Source organism: Marmota monax, unplaced genomic scaffold (genome assembly GCF_021218885.2).
Source record: "Marmota monax isolate L192 unplaced genomic scaffold, Marmota_monax_Labrador192_F-V1.1 WCK01_AAM20220418_F8-fsc00218, whole genome shotgun sequence".
Classification (NCBI taxonomy): Eukaryota; Metazoa; Chordata; class Mammalia; order Rodentia; family Sciuridae; genus Marmota; species Marmota monax.
This window is the reverse complement of record NW_026694764.1, coordinates 650762-666723: the sequence shown is the minus strand read 5'-3', so window position 1 is coordinate 666723 and position 15962 is coordinate 650762. Positions and strand designations below refer to the sequence as shown.

Sequence of the window (15962 nt, the reverse complement as noted above, 5' to 3'; positions counted from 1 at the left end):
CTCAAGATACTGTGGGAAGACTGAGGGTTCATCCTGCCTAATGGGAAGAGTCCTGAGTAACCAGCCTCTGAGGTTCTGGTGCTTTCTATACACTGCCCCATCCCTGCCAGAGCCAGAAGCCCCACCTGAGGGTGCTGAGAGTCTCCTCGTAATTGATGTCAGCGGGACTCAGGGCTGCAATCATTGCTGTGCGTGAATTCCCACCTATGAATGGAGAGGACAGAAAAGCTTTAACCAAGTCGGGTCCTAAGGAAAATCAGGTTGGGTCAGGGATCCTCAGTGCTCAGGCAGGGTCTGATGGAGTCACTGTCTGAGATAAAGTGAAACTAAGAGCTGTGCAGCCAATCATGAAACCTGGTGGCTGTGAGAAGGGGTGAGGTCAGGGAAAACATCAGATGTCTATGAGACAGTCAGTCATAGGTCCATGGGAGGGAACTGAAGGCAGCAGTGGGTATGGGGTCAGTAGGTCCTTGACTTGGTAGGAAGGGTTAAGCCTTCAAAGGATATTCCCTAGGTTGGGGGTGGGGTTAGTAAAACTATGCTGACTAGATGTGGATTCTAGGGGTGGCAAGAGAATCTGTTAGCTATATCAAAGGAGTTCGTGGGAATAGTAGCAGAGTTGCGAGAGAGGAGCCCCTCACCCAAATTCTCCTTGAGTAGCCAGGTAAGCACAGAATCCCGGTAAGGTATAAAATCTGACTTCCGCTTCTTTGATTGCTGGGGGATGGGAAGGAGAAGGCAGTCAGAGTGGGCCACTCCCTATGCCCCTTCCCATCCCCTTCTCTTCCAACCCCAGGTCTCACCATATCTGCAAGGGCTGAGATCACCTTCCCTAGAGTAGTCAAAGACTTATTGATGTTGGCACCTTCCTGGAAAAGGATGAGGAATGTACAGATGAAATCTTCCTCTCCCAATGGGATCTATTTCCCTTTCTCCCACTCCCTAGTGAGGGTCCTAGGTTATGATCAACAATCTCCCAACATGGCCCTCCAAACTGCCCCCATCCATCCTTCTGAAGAGCCTTACCTTCAGGCGCATGCCCCGGGCCCCTGAGGAGTCAGCTCGCTCGCTCCCAGCAAGGTCCACCAAACTGATCTTACTGACCTGGAGTCAGAGGAAAGAGGCAGGAGGTAAGGCGGATGGGGGTGAGAAAAGCAAATCAAGGGAGTCTGGGTAATTAGCAAGGGCTGGAGAAAGCCAGGAGAGGGGCAAAGGAAAAGGATTGGAGAAAACAGAATACAGGAAGACAACAATGAGGAGCTGGTTACTCATTCATTTGTTTACTTATTCACTTGCCCACTATATACCAGGACAAGGGACACAGTGGGATCACAGCCCTGCCCTGAGAAGTCTAACAAGGAAAAACAAGCAAACAAGATGCACTGATCTGATTTTGGTGGGATGGTACAGAGGGCTATGGAAGTCCTAAGAGGCATAATCCAGCACGTGTGAGGAGGGAAAGCCCAGGCCCTTTCCATTATATCCCTGTCACCATTGTGGGGAAGTCCCCACCTTCTCTGAGTCCAGCCCAGTAAGTTGGTCATGGCTGCGCTGTGTGAAGACAATGGTGAAGACAGCATGGGAACGGCTGCTGGTCTCATTCATGTTGGTGGCAGCCACAGTCCTAGGGAATAAGAAGAGTAGTCACAGGTCCTGCCCCTCTTCTTTCCAAACCTGGCTCCCTTCCCCTCCGCTCTGTCAGCCTGCCATACCGCGCCTTATTTCCGCAGTCCATGAGGTCAGCAATATCTGCATAGGAGGTCACAGCCAGTTTAGACAGGTCCTGCACGTAGGGGCCCAGGATGGGGTGCTCCCGGACTCTCAGAGAGCCCCGACTCTTGGGATTCAAAAGGTCACGTACCCGCTCGCAATAAATCTCCATATAGCTCACCTGAGTAGGAGACACAAATAAGGAGGAAGCCAGCAGAAACACTGCCAGCAGACACCTAACACAGCACAGGACATAAGTAACCATACCTCGTGTATACCAGACAGGGATAAGATTCTGCATATGCTAGCTCACTGAGCCACCCACCAACCCTAAGTGAGTCCCAATCATTAACATTTCACACAAATACACACTCAGGAGCTAAAGGCTGAAATCATTCCTCAAAGGCACAGTTAATAACCAGCAGAGCCAGAATTATATCCCAGGCTGACCCCAGAGATGGCCTCCATATTAAATGCTCTGTTTTCCTGTCTTCTTGCCAGAAGCAGCAAGCCCCTTCCCTACCTCCCACCAAGACTTGGGCTTACCTCCACAGAATAGGAGAGCTGAGAGCTCTGGTTCTCATTAACACGAGAGAAGAGGTCCTCACAGAGCTGGAATGGGACACAAAGAAGCATAGAGAAGTTCCTGTTCATGGCACACCTGCAGTGCCCAGCCCCAGGCTAGGCCCTGTTCCAGGTAACCCCTTTCAACTCTTCCCAAAGCCCTGAAGGCAGGGTCATTCCCATTTTACAGATGGGAAAACAACTGTGAGAGGTTCACACTTGCCCAGGGTCACAGGCTAATATTCAGTGATCCAGTACCCAAACCCAGCAGTCCTGCTGCTGACTCTGGGTACAAGGCCACTGTGCTACATGGCCAGGGAGAATTATGGCCAACTCTCAAATACCCAAATCTAGATCTTTCTATAGTTAATACCTTGTCTATATATAGTACAGAAGCCCAGAGGGGAATTGTGTTCACAGATAATTATGAAACAAAGTAAAACAACAGCCAAGTGGTAAAGTCGAAACCCAAGGCTCTGACACTAGGGCCTTGGCTCTTATCATACAGCCTCAATGTTTCTGGAAGGAGAAAAAGACCCCTTCCCCAAAGTGCCCAAGTTGCTCTATTACATGCCCTACCACTAACGACCTTGGAGAACCAGATCTCTGCTGCATAATCCTTCCTCCCCTATGGGGCAGCTAAAGATGCTCCTGCCCTGAATGCCCAGCCAGGTCCCAAGCATGTACCTGAGGCACAATGCCCTGCTGTCCTGGCTCCTGACGCCCCATCATGGTATAGGACTTCCCAGCCCCAGTCTGTCCATAGGCAAAGATGCACACATTGTAGCCTTCAAAGGCATGGAGTAGCATCTCTTCTCCAATGTCCCGATACACCTGCTGCTGAGATGCAAACTGGGGGTCCTCAGCCTAGGTGAAAGGGGGCCAGAGAAAGACAGTAGAAGCACTGAATAACTTTGTCCTTTGTGCCTATGGCCTGAGAGTCTTGCCCTTTATCACTAATAACTGCCCAAAGGTCCTGGGCACCCCTGCTCCATCATCACCCTAATCAATCCTAAAGATCCTATCAAGCCCCTATGCGTCCTAATTATCCCAAGAGATTCTACTTCCCCCTCCTGGTCCTAATCAAAACCTAAGGGTCCTACCCGCCCCCACCAGGGGTCCTCCCCTTCCCAATCCAGTCCCAACCAATCTCCTGGTGTCCCTGTTTCCCAACAATGGCCCCTCCCAGAACCTAAGCCCCTGTCAACCAGATGGTTGAGCTCTTCCCTTGGCTTAGCAATCTCACCGAAGTGTGTGACCAGTAAGAGTAGTCAAAGGTGAAGCTTTTGGGGGCATCCTTGCTCTGTTTGGGATTGATGATGGCTGAGAGGGCAAGGGAGGACAAAGGAAGGAAAGTCAAAATCAGGTCCTCCCAAACTCTGCATACTCCCATGCAAATCCCTGGGATCCAAGCATCCCACCCCACCTCTGCCCTAGCTCATCTCTCCCCTTTAACACTCCCCACCCCCTTCAGTCACCAAAGCTAATTTTGGCTTCCTAGGACCCGCCCCCACTGAGCTGCCTCTCTGGATTGGGCAATGGAGGGCTCCCAGCCAACATTCCCCCTCCCAGGGACAGGAACATGGAAAGGCTAGCCTGCCCCAACCCCCGCCCTTACAACTAACTCACACCTGCTCTGTGCCCAGCACAGCCCTCCTTCTGGTTGGGCCCAGCAGGACTGGCCTACATGGTGGGCCTGGCCTTCCCCACTTGTGCCCAGCCAGGCCCCTGGGACTCACTCACAGGTGGTGTTACCCTGCATGCTGACCACACACTTGGCATCCTGGCTGGTCTCACGGGCATTGAAGGGTCGAACCCTCACTGCCACTTTCACCGAGGCACCAGCCATAGCTCCAGACACTCTTGCCCTCCTCAGCTGGAGGACAGAGAAAGGGGTGATCAGAACCACCAGGAGGACTGAGATATTGCCTCCCAGCTTCAAAACCATTTCTGCACTCCCTTCCCCAGCTCCTCAGCCCCTTAAGGATCCAGTTCCGGTTCCCTGATCTTTCTCCCAAATGTCAAGGTCTTGAGGAGCTCCCAAAGGTATTCCTGCTTCTCTGCCCAGCCTTATCCCAGCTTGCAGAGACTTGGGCCATAACCCCAGTTACCTGGCGTCGTGGACCCAGACCAGGGGTGCTGTATCAGTTCTGGTTGCCACGGGCCCTCGTAAGGAGAGCCCCATCCTATACTCTGGGCCTGGCCAAACCAGCAGGAACTGTGGGAAAACCCTGGTTGTGGGAGAAGAGTGGTTAGGAGGCACCTGTGGCTCCAGAGGTCTGTATGGGGTTCTTCATTTAGAGGGCAAGGGGTGTTAGGAAAGGTAAGGAGACTGCCCCTCTGGAGTAGCTGAATGCAATGTGAATCCAAGGGCAGGGACCGTGATATTTTTATTCCTCAGTCACTCACAAGTATACTGAATGCTCAGATAGAGGAAGGAAAGAGAGAGAGGGAGAGAGGGAGGGAGGGAAAGAGAGAGAGGGAGGAGCTGGACAGAGGGCAATTCAGAGAGGGACACATGGGCACAGACACTGAGGACAGCAGGAAGGGGGAGAAGAGGAACATAAAGTCACAGACACCAAGAAAACCAGAAAAATAAAACAAAAGGCAAGACTGAGGTCATGCTATGGAGAAAAGAATGGGAGGAGGAAAGGAAGACATACAGGAATATCAAACCCAGAGAAGGAGAATAGCAGTGAGTGGGCTCAAGGAACAAACTATAGGAAAGATGAGAGAACAGAAAATCTAACCAATAATTCCTCTTCAGGATCAGCAAGGGAGAAGTAGAAATCAGTTGCCACCTAGAGCCCACCACTTCTAAATACGAGGTAAAGACTATTGTTGAGGGGCAAAGTCCAAGGGCTGGAGGTACAGCCTGGGACTTAGGCTCCACAGGACCTGCCTTGTGAGCCCCAAACCCCTTGCCCAGCCCCCAGCACTTCCTCCTCAGGATCCAGGACAATGGGCAGGGGAGGGTGGAGTTATCCTGTATCCATCATACCAACCCCCAAGGCTCCATCGCTGGAGGACCTAGAATACCTGTGTCTTTGAAGGAGAGGACACGGGGAACCTCCCTGAAGGGGGAGAGAATGTGAAGAAGCAGGCTGATCCTAACCCCAGCCTGGAGCTAGTGCTATGGCATCCACTGGGGAAGGTGCCAGGCTGGAGCCCAGGAATGTGGGTGATCAGGTGCCCACGCCCTGGGAGGAGAGGCTGAGTAGCCCACGCCCACGGACAGAAGGGTGAGGATTATGGAAAGGGATCTTTGCTGGGTCCCAATTTGTGGCCCCAAAGAACCTCAAACCTCTGTCATGCCGGGCCTTACCTCCACTAGCCTTTCTGGGTAGAGCATGGGAAGGGTGAGGGGTTGGTCTGTCCCAGGACAGGAAGGGAGTAGCCGAAATCACAGAGGCTGGCTCAGGAAGAACAGCCCTGACCCCCTAGACCCTGACCAAGGGAGGGAAGGACACTGCTGAACACATGCAAGGGTGACGCTGTTGCCACTAAAAGAGCAGAGAATGGGATGTCACGGCTAGGTGACAGCGGGGTAAAGGAATATGGAGTAGGTACAGGGTCTGCGGGTGTCGCTTTAAGGGCACAGGGGATACAGGGAGGAGCCGGCGGCTGGGGTGGGGCCGACTGACCCGAAAGGGGGCTTCGGGCCACCTGCACCTTGCCTACTCCGCAGTTCTCCAACAGGCCCCCGCCGGGCCTCTCGGAGCAATCATGCAGACCCTGTCCTGCCGTCCAGCTAACCTACGGCTGCCCGGGGCCTGGCACCTCTCTGCGCCTCAGCGGGACAAATAGCACATGATCCCAGCTCTCGCGCTGAGCCGGCGCCCGCCGGGCGGTGCAAACGGGACCCCGGCTCCCCGCCCCCCAACCCGGCACATTCCTCCGCGGGCGTCCCTTCCCTTCTCCCCACCCCCACCTCTCACCTCGTCGCGGCGGGGCTCCAGGAGCAGTCAAGCGGAGTGCAAAGGGACAAACTTTCCGGGAAGCGTGAGATGGGAGCAGGAAGGATTCGGGGCCGACTCGGGGCTGCCCCCGCCCCTCGCCGGGTCCCCGGGCGGCGGGCGGCGGACTTGCGCCCCGGGGGCGGCAGCAGTAGCGGCGCCAGCGGCCGGCGCCCGCCCGGGCAGCGCGAGCTGGGGCGGGAGCCAGGGGCGGGGGACGGGCGGGCGCGCGCACGCTGTCCCGAGAAGAGGCCAGGAGCCACCCGGCTACTCTTGTTAAAGGGGCAATGCTCCCGGACTGTGAGCCCCCCCCAGGCGGGGACCTGAGAACCGAATTACGGACACAGAAGGGCTAGTCGGACTTCAAACTTTGGAAATTACCGGCTCCTGAGGAGCCGGAAAAGGTGAGGGCGGACCCTACAGGGGACCCAGGCCCCGGACCCGCGCACGTCGCCGCGTCGGAGGCGCTCCCGGAGGGGCGGGAGCGCGCCTGGGGGCGGAGCCGCATGGCAGGCTCCTCCCCAGGGGGGCGGTTCAGTCTATGCCCCGCCCCCAAACGCGCCTTGCGCGCGGACACCTCCCTAGGCCGGGATCACGGAGTCCGCGGTCCTCCGCGTTCGGCCTGTAGTTCTAGAATTCTCAGCTTATCTTCCTCAGGTGCTGTGGCCAAGCGCGGACGCCCTCGGCGGCGCAGCCACCAGTGTTCTCTCCTGGTCCCCAAGTTCGCCGTCCCGGGTCCCCCGCCTCAGGCCCAAGCAGCCCCTTCAGGTCGTGATGCCCTCTGGAGCTGCAGCTGCCCGCCCAGACAAACCACCTCTGCTGACTCAGCCTGGCTACTTCAGGCCCAGACTGCCCCTCAGGCATGGGCCCACCACCTCAGGGCCAGAGGGATTCTTTAGGCCCCCCCAATTATGCCTTCCGGCCTAGCTGCGCCCAAAGGTCCAGCCAAGACCCAATGCACCTACCTGGGGTCTCGGTGGCCCCTCAGGCCTCAGTCTTTCCCTTCAGGGAGGTAGTGGCTACTCTACTACCAGACTGGCTCCTGACTCCTCAGGTCCTCATCCACCCTCTCAGTCTTGGCTTGCCCTCCAAGGCCTTGCCTACCCCTGGGTCAACTGTTGAGGGATCCTGTTTGCCCACTCCCACCCTCACTCCCACCCCTGACCCAGTACTGATGATTGAACCCAGGGGTGCTCTTCCACAAAGCTACATCCCCAGCCCTTTGTATTTTTTATTTAGAGACAGGGTCTGGCTAAGTTGCCCAGGCTGGCCTTGAACTTGCCATCTTCCTGTTTCAGCCTTCCAACTAGCTGGGATTACAGGTGTGTACCACTGACCTGCTCTGTCTGACTTTCTTAAGCCCCGTCCTAACCCTCATAGGCGACCCACATAAGGTTTAAATCCCCCTCAGAATGCTCTCAGCTCCCAGCTGCCACTAGCTCTGTCCCAGGATATTCCATTTAAATCCCACCTGCTCTTTCAGCCCCACTCTATCCCATCAGCCACCTCATTTTTTTTTTAACCTCAAGTAACTTTTTCTTGACCCATACCTAGTTATTCTTGGATAACTATTTGTTCAGCTCCAACAGTTTCCAATTGGCTTTTTCTGTTTTTGTGTGCAACCCATATGCATTTTCCTCTCTCATCTAGGTTTCTTTCCCATCTCCACCCCACCCCCATCCTCCCAGTTCTGGGGATGGATCCCAGGGCCTCTGGCATGCTAGGCAAGAGTTTTACCATTAAGCTATATTCCTAGTGCTCATTTAATTTTTTCAGTTTTTTTGTTTGTTTTAGTTGTAGATGTTTTGTTTATTTATTTTTATGTGGTTCTGAGGTTCAATCCAGTGCCTCACAGGTGCTAAGCAAGCACTCTACCACTGACCCACAATTCCAACCCTCATTTAGTATTCTTTTTTAAAATTTTTTTATTTTTTAGCTATAGGTAGACACAATATTTTACATTTATGTGGTGCTGAGGATTGAACCCAATGCCTCATGCATACTAGGCAAGTGCTCCACCTCTGAGCCACATCTCCAACTCCCTCATTAGTATTCTTGACTGCCTTTTCTACCCACCCCAACTGGCTCTCAGGTCATCTTTGACTGCCCCTAAATATGACTCTGTGCAACTGACCTCCCTGTTCACCTATTTGCACAAAGACATTCCTAACTGCCCCTCCATTTCTGTCCCCAGTGTATCACTCTGTCCACACTTCCACTTACCACACTCATACCTGATTCATTTACCAGCCTTCAAATTCTATTATTTCTCTAACTGTCCTTAACCACCAGTTCTGTGCTTACTACCCCCAATGCTTCTGCCCATCCAATCTCCATTTATCATCCTTTTTCATTGAATTATCCCATATTACCTGGCAAGGCCCTTAACTGCCATCTGTAAATTTTACTTAATATATTTAGCTTAAGAAATTTTTTTCCCTTTTACCACATCTACCCTTCCTGTACTTACCATCTTCAACCTGTATGTTTAATTAATAGTCCAGACTTAGGAATATCTTTTCTCCACTGCACCCCCAGTCCTGGGGATTGAACTCAGGACTGAGTGCATGCTAAGCAAGCACTTATCACTGAGCTCCATCCCTAACCCTAAAAATACCTTTTAAGCTGTCTGTTTTTAGGGTCCACACATTCTCTTATAAATCTCTAAATCAGCTGCTGGTCTCATCCCTACAGCCCTGAGAAAATGTTTCATTTTCCATTATCCTCCTAGCACCAAGAAGGAAACAGTCCAGGTACCCACCAGTCCTGTCATGCAGGTACAGGCAGATGGAGACAATCTCATCCCCTTTGCCAAGTGAGTCCTCCCTGCTGGGTGTGGGGGATGAAAGTGGGATGGAGGGAAGATTGCATGCTTGGATTCTTCTCTGCAACCATAGGGAAATAAGGAACAGGAAGCTCAGCTTTGTGTCTGGGCTTGGGAATTGATGGTTCATTGATTTATTCAACGGATAGTTTTAATTTTATTTATTTATTTATTTGGTGTTACTGGGGATTGAACCCAGGGGTGCTCTATCACTGAACTTTACTTCCAGTCCTTTTTACTTTTTGACACAGGGGTGTCAAATCTGGTTTTGAACTTGTGATCTTCCTATCTCAGCCACCTGAGTCACAGGGATTTCAGGCATGCACCACCAAACCCAGCTCAACAGAAGGCTTTTAAACTTTACAATATTCTGTATTAGGCACTGGGGATTCAACAATTACCTATAGGTACTTCACTCAGAGAGCTTACATTCTAGGGTAGGGAAGACATAATATATAAACAAATATAATTTCAGCTAATGTTGAGTAACATGAAAAAAAATAAAACATAAGTGGAATATAAAGGAAAATAGCAGGTCTTGGGGGATACAAGGTTAGAAAGTGTGATTGTAGGGAGTTGAACTTGAATTGAGATCTGAAAAGTAACAGGGAGCTAGTCTAGAGAAGAATTGGGGCCGGCGGGTAGTAGGTTAAGAAAAGCCCCCAAGAAGGAAAAAAGCTTTGTGTGTTCTAGGAACAGGAAGCAGGCCAATGTAACTGAACTTAATAATCAAGGGAAGAGTAGAGTAAGGTCAGAATCACCAGTCAGAGGCCAGATAATTTGGAATGTTGTACACTATAAAAAAGAGTTTGAATTTTATTCTAAAGCCAATAGTAATCAAAGGCTGAAGATGTGGCTCAGTTGTAGAGTTTAATCCCCAGCATCAGACACACACACACAAAAAAAAAAAAAAAAAAAAATTGAGGTAAGCAAAAAGTATGTCTAAGCAGAGTTTTTTTTCTTCAGCTTTTTATTATGGAAAATTTCAAATATAGAACCATAGAAAATAGTATCATGAACTGATGTGCCCTTTTCAGTTATTTTCAATAATTATCATTATAAAGGTAATCTTTTCATACCCATTTACCCCCTCCTTCCCAGTTTATTTTAAATATATCTTAAACCTTGTATTACTTCACATGGTCATATTTTAAAAGATTACTCTCATTGCTCTGTGCAGAATAGATTGTGGGGGGATGAAAATGGAAGCAGGGAGAAGAAAAGGAGAAAACCATTTCAATAGTTCAGGAGAAGATGATCTGGAATATAGCAGTGGGAATGGATATGGTGGAGAGTGGTCAAATTCAGGTATATTTCAGACATAGAACTTGCCAAAGGATTGTAAGGTAAGAGAAAACATATACTAGGTCTTTGGCCCTAGTAACAGGACATTTGGGGTGCCTTTTAGCAAGGTGGAAAAGGCTGGGGGCTATTGGGTGATGTTGAGTAGAACCCAGGGATGAACCAGGGTTGGAAAAATAGATTTGGGAATCATCAGCACATTGATGGTATTTAGTCATGAGACTGGGTGAGATCACCTAAGGAGAGATGGAGATGTAAATATAAAAGACACCTAAAGGGCCTAACCTCCAAGACATTATACATTATATTACCTTTTTTTGTGTGTACCAGTGATTGGACTCAAGGGTGCTTAACCACTGAGTCAAATCCCCGGTCCTTTTTATTGTTTTTTATTTTGAGATAGAATCTTGCTAAGTTGCTCAGGGCCTCTGCTAAATTGCTGAGACTGGCTTTGAACTTTCTATCCTCCTGCCTCCTGAGCTGTTGAGATTACAGGCATGTACCACCATGCCTGGCAGGACATTTAATAAAGATCAGGAGGGCTATCATCATTCAATCTGGAGGTTTTCGAAGTGGAAAGCATTATTCCTTTTTTTTTTTTTACATTTTTTATTTATTCTTTTTAGTTATACATGACAGTAGAATGTATTTTGACGTATCATCCATACATGGAGTATAACTTCCCATTTTTGTGGTTGTACATGATGTAGAGTTATACTGATTGTGTAGTCATATATAAACATGGGAAAGTTATGTCCAATTCACTCCATAGTTTTTCCCAATCCCACCTCCCCTCCCTTCCTCCCACTCCTCCCTGTCAATCTGGCGAACCTCTACTGCCCCCCGCCCAACACCTATTGTGAGTCATCATTCACATATCAGAGAGAACATTTGGCCTTTGTTTTTTGGGGATTGGTTTATTTCATTTAACATGATAGTCTCGGGCTGGGGATGTGGCTCAGCGATAGTGTGCTCGCCTGGCATGCGTGCGGCCTGGGTTCGATCCTCAGCACCACATACAAACAAAGATATTGTGTCCGCCGAGAACTAAAAAATAAATATTAAAAAAAAATTCTCTCTCTCTCTCTCTCTCTCCCCCACTCTCTCTTAAAAAAAAAAAAAAGCAACAACATGATAGTCTCCAGTTCCATCCATTACCAGCAAATGCCCATAATTTCATTTTTCTTTATAGCTGAGTAATATTGTATTGTTTACATATCAAATTTTCTTTATCCATTTATCTGTTGAAGAGCATCTAGGTTGGTTTCATAGCTTAGCTGTTGTGAAATGAGCTGACTTTAAGTCCTTTGTGTATATGCTAAGGAGAGCGATAACTGAGTCAAATGGCGGTTCCATTCCAAGTTTTCTGAGGAATCTCCAAACTGCTTTCTAGAGTGTTTATACCAATTTGCAGTCCCACCAGCAGTGTATGAGTGTTCCTTTTCCCCCACATCCTCGCCAACATTTATTGTTACTTGTATTCTTTTTTAGTTGTTGTTGTTACTTATATTCTTGATAATTACCATTCTGATAATTACCATTCTGACTGGAATCAAATGAAATCCCAGTGGAGTTTTAATTTGCATTTCTCTAATTAGTAATGATATTGAACATTTTTTCATATATTTGTTGGCTACATGTATTTGTTCTCATATGAAGTGTCTGTTCAGTTCCTTTGCCCATTTGTGTGTTTTTGTTTTGTTTTGGTATTAAGTTTTTGAGTTCTTTATATATCCTGGAGATTAATGCTGTATCTGAGGTGCAGGAGGCAAAGATTTTCCCCCATTCTGTAGGCTCTCTCCTCATGTTCTTGGTTGTTTCCTTTGGTGTGAAGTAGCTTTTTAGTTTGATACCATCCCATTTATTGATTCTTGATTTTACTTCGTGTGCTTTAGGAGTCTTGTTGAGGAATGTGGTTCCTAAGCCAACATGATGGAGATTTGGGCCTACTTTGTCTTCTGGTAGGCACCGGGTCTCTGGTCTAATGCCTAGTCCTTGAGTGAGTTTTGTAAAGGATGAGAAATAGGGTCTAATATCATTTTATTTAAAGAATTTAACCTTTATTTATTTCTTTTTATGTGGTGCTGAGGATCAAACCCAGTGCCTCCATGTGCTGGGCAAGTGCTCTACCACTGAGCTACAACCCCAGCCCTTATCAGTTTCTTGTTTTTTGTTTTTTAACTACCTTTATGCCACATCACGCTACTAAATCAGTCAGGGTCACTCCAGGTGAATTTGGGCTAACTAAATAAAAGACACAGACACAGAAAGTACCTTTTTCTTTGGGTTCAGTGACAGCTCCTCAACCACAGCTCCTACAAGGGGGGCAAGGCAGGCAAGAAAGAGGGAGAAGCATGTCTGAAGCCCTTTTATTGAGGAGAAGACACTCCAAGAAAGTTCCACCCTAATGAGACAAGGGGTTAGGTTTCAGGGGGTTGAGTCTACCTTCGTGATCATCTCAGGTGCTGTGTGGGATCAAAAGGCAGAGTGAGTGAAAAGGACACAAACATGCACAGCCCAGACAGAGAAGTCCAGTCCGCTCATGTGCGCAAATGCTCACACTCACATACACAGTCTATGGCTGGCCTGTGACACCTTTATTTTATGTGGTGCTGAGGATCAAACCCAATGCCTCACATGTGCTAGGTAAGCACTTTACCACTTTACCCTAGTCTCTAATTTCATTTTGTTAAATATGGATTTCCAGTTTTCCCAGCACCATTTATTGAAAAGGTTATCTTTTCTCCAATGTATGTTTATGGCACCTTTGTCTAGTATGAGATAATTATGTGGGTTTGTCTTTGTGTCTTTTATTCTGTACCATTGGTCAACACATCTGTTTTGGTCACCAATACATGCTGTTTTTGTTTCTATAGCTCTGAAGTATAATTTAAGGTCTTATGAGCCTCCTGCTTCATTTTTCTCTCTATGAATTGAGAGCACTATTCTTAAACAGCTCTGTACACCCCTCCCTATCTGCAAGGATATTATTCCTTTGGAGATAGGTGAAAGTAGGGATAAACAGAGGTTCTCTCTCCTGGAGGCTTGCATTGACTTAAAGGAACCCTGCCTGTTAAGTCACCTGGTCTTCCTCTTTAACAACCTTTAACAACCCTGCTTGCTAAATATTACATTCTTTGGCTATGAATTATAGAAGCTGGAGATTTAGTGGTATATGAGTTTCCAAAAATAGCTCATCTCCTCCTTCACCCCAGCTCAAATCTCCACTCAAATTAAAGTCCTCACCCATCTTCCTCAGCTAAGTAGAAAGAGAGGACATGACCTGAGGGAATCTGGGCAACTGTATGGTCCCATGGAAGAATGTGCCCCTGAATCCTATAGTGAGTAGATGCTATAAGGTAAGAGCCAGATGTGAGTTTACCATGTCCTTACCTCAGGTGTTCCAGAGTGGTCAGCCGATCTCCACCCCTGAGCCTCCCTTCCCAGAGCCTCACATCAACATCCCAGCGTTATGGAAATGTCTTCTGGGAGAATCTTTGCCAAAGGCCCAGGTGAGTAAGAGAAAACGGAGACCAACTAGAAGTGGGAAGGTGAGGCTGTACAATTTTAACTACCATAAATCCTTACAGCCCAGGTCTAAAGATTAATTCTTCATTGGCTGATGGACATTGTAGCTCCTAATGCCAGAGAGTTAGTTGGGAGAGGTCATCAGAGAAGCAGTATGGATGGAGGTGTCCCTTCTGACCTTAGCCCCTTTTTTGTGTTTTGCAGCCCCACCTGGACAGAGGAACAGTATATTCCACCCATGCTGGTATGACAAACTCTGACCTTCCACAATTCTCTGTTAAAATTACACTCATTGCCTTCCTGTCCCCAGCTATTCTTTTACCCGTCCCCTCAGTGTTTCCCAACTGAACAGTTCCCTGTCCAGACCTTCCTTTCCGTGAATCAAGCACCATGTTTTCTAAGAACTGAGCTTCCCAAGACCCCTGATTCCCTAATTCAGTCCAAGTTCCCACTGAGACCCAGTTCTGCCTTCTAGCTCCTTTTTTCATTCTCTGGCACAGAGAAATACTGGCTACTCTCAGCCTGGCCTGTACCCTCTTGAGGGACTCCCACCCCCTGAGATGCTTTGCAGAAGAAAGAGAAAAAGATCACATTTGGAGAGAATGAAGCAGGGACCTGGGAGCATCCCAGCCCGGGTAAGGGCTGTCTCTTATCACCTGGAGGACCTGAGGAAGCGCCAGAGAACCATGGATGAGTAAGGAGGCCTGAAATGTGGGCTCTGGGAGTAGGGTTTGGGGACAAGATAGTTTGAGCTAAGAAAGAAGTTGAGTGCTTTCAGGAAATTGGACCTTGTTTGGAAAAGAGCTGTGGGATTGGAACAATTGAAACAGAATTTCTATAGTGTAGAAAGTAGGAGGGAAATGAGGGATGGAGGACTAGCCACCTGAATTGGAAGGAGTAGAAACTGGATCACTGAAGACAAGAGAGTATGCCATAGAACTAGGGGGAGCTAAGAGTAGCTCTGGGTTCCTAGACTGAAAATACTGCAATTTGGGGGGTGTAGAAAACTGACAATGGTAAGTTGGAGGTCAAATGGCAACATCCTGGAGTCCCAGTAGGAAGTGCTTCAGAACAGAAAGGTGAAGGGTGGAGAGCTGGAAGCCTGGCCTCTAGGCACCTCTCTCCTAAGCCTAAAATTTCCACAGACTGAAGAAGGCCCAGTGGGGCAACTCTGGGGCAGCATCTGAGCCTCTTGTGCTTGACGAAGAAGGCTGTGGATTTCCCAGCACTACTGAATATCCTGATCTGGAAGAGGAGAAGGCAACCTATCCACAGGAAGAGAACCATTTTGTCACTCCTGGAAGGGACCAGGTATGGGTGGAGAGGAGCTTGATGACGTGAAGAGTGATGTGGTTCCTTGGTCTTGCATGAAGAAATAGCAAAAGCCAGGTTGGATAGCTATATTTGAGAGGTACAAAAATAAAGTAGGGGGCTGGGGTTGTAGCTCAGTGGTTGAGCACTTGCCTCGCATGTGAGGCACTGGGTTCAATCCTCGGCACCACATACAAAAATAAATAAATATATTAAAAATAAAAAATAAAGTAGGTGACTTGGGGGTGTCTGGGTTTGGGGCCTAGGAAATCTGGAAAGAGATCCGATGTGCGGTTCTTTCATTCTTTTTTTCAACTTCTCATCTCCAGCTGCTTTGGTCTCCCTGGAGTCTCTGGAGCCAGGAAGGCGGTTGTGCCTCCAGACGGCTGAGCTCTATATCTTACAGCACTGTCACAGCCAGAAGGAACCCCGTGTACAATTCCTGGGGCATGGAGTTGGAGTCTGAGGAGTAAAGAGAAATCATCTGTGCCCAAGATGCTGGTGCTACTTCAAGAACTCAAGAACAGTTCCATCACTATAATCACGCCATTGCTGGCATGGAGCCATTTCTCTTTCCTTAACCTCTCCAGCTGTTGGTCCCATCCTCCAGAATAGGCATTCACAGCCAGCCCCCTTGGGCTTCCATCTCAATGGGCTTCCATCTCAACTACCCCCTCTTTCCGGAACTCCCAAGCCAGGTTTTCCCCTAGACCTTCCCCTGGCTTTGTATTCTTCTCTGTTCGGTTATTAAAGAGCAAGTGAGTGGA

At 48.6% G+C, this 15962-nt stretch overlaps 2 protein-coding genes across 6 annotated transcripts in view; one reads left to right on the top strand and one right to left on the bottom strand.

Annotated features, from left to right (window-relative positions):
- Positions 1-6421, bottom strand: part of Kif1c (kinesin family member 1C) — a 24698-nt gene extending 18277 nt beyond the window's left edge. Inside the window, exons 1-12 of one of the 2 annotated variants that reach the window (XM_046425050.2) lie at positions 6213-6420; positions 4386-4505; positions 4018-4150; positions 3521-3597; positions 2962-3141; positions 2257-2322; positions 1713-1891; positions 1513-1624; positions 1027-1104; positions 804-869; positions 642-717; positions 126-204 (exon numbers count right to left, since the gene is read on the bottom strand). In XM_046425050.2, coding sequence (XP_046281006.1) covers positions 126-204; positions 642-717; positions 804-869; positions 1027-1104; positions 1513-1624; positions 1713-1891; positions 2257-2322; positions 2962-3141; positions 3521-3597; positions 4018-4123 — 1019 coding nt within the window. In that variant the 5' untranslated portion in view covers positions 4124-4150; positions 4386-4505; positions 6213-6420. Of the gene's footprint in view, positions 1-125; positions 205-641; positions 718-803; positions 870-1026; positions 1105-1512; positions 1625-1712; positions 1892-2256; positions 2323-2961; positions 3142-3520; positions 3598-4017; positions 4151-4385; positions 4506-6212 lie in introns of both variants that reach the window. The other variant, XM_046425051.2, reaches the window with a different exon arrangement.
- On the top strand, positions 5718-15962 carry Inca1 (inhibitor of CDK, cyclin A1 interacting protein 1). 4 transcript variants are annotated; one of them, XM_058572798.1, is made up of 8 exons: positions 5718-5836; positions 7470-7552; positions 8962-9045; positions 13755-13868; positions 14089-14128; positions 14385-14578; positions 15030-15195; positions 15525-15962. In XM_058572798.1, the coding sequence occupies exons 1-8, from the start codon at positions 5798-5800 to the stop codon at positions 15666-15668; spliced, it is 864 nt and encodes a 287-aa protein (XP_058428781.1). In that variant the 5' UTR covers positions 5718-5797; the 3' UTR covers positions 15669-15962. The 4 variants fall into 4 exon arrangements, with proteins under 4 accessions (XP_058428781.1, XP_058428782.1, XP_046281010.1 ...); XM_058572799.1 differs by lacking the exon at positions 5718-5836 and adding an exon at positions 6444-6634; XM_058572800.1 differs by lacking the exon at positions 5718-5836 and adding an exon at positions 6800-6887.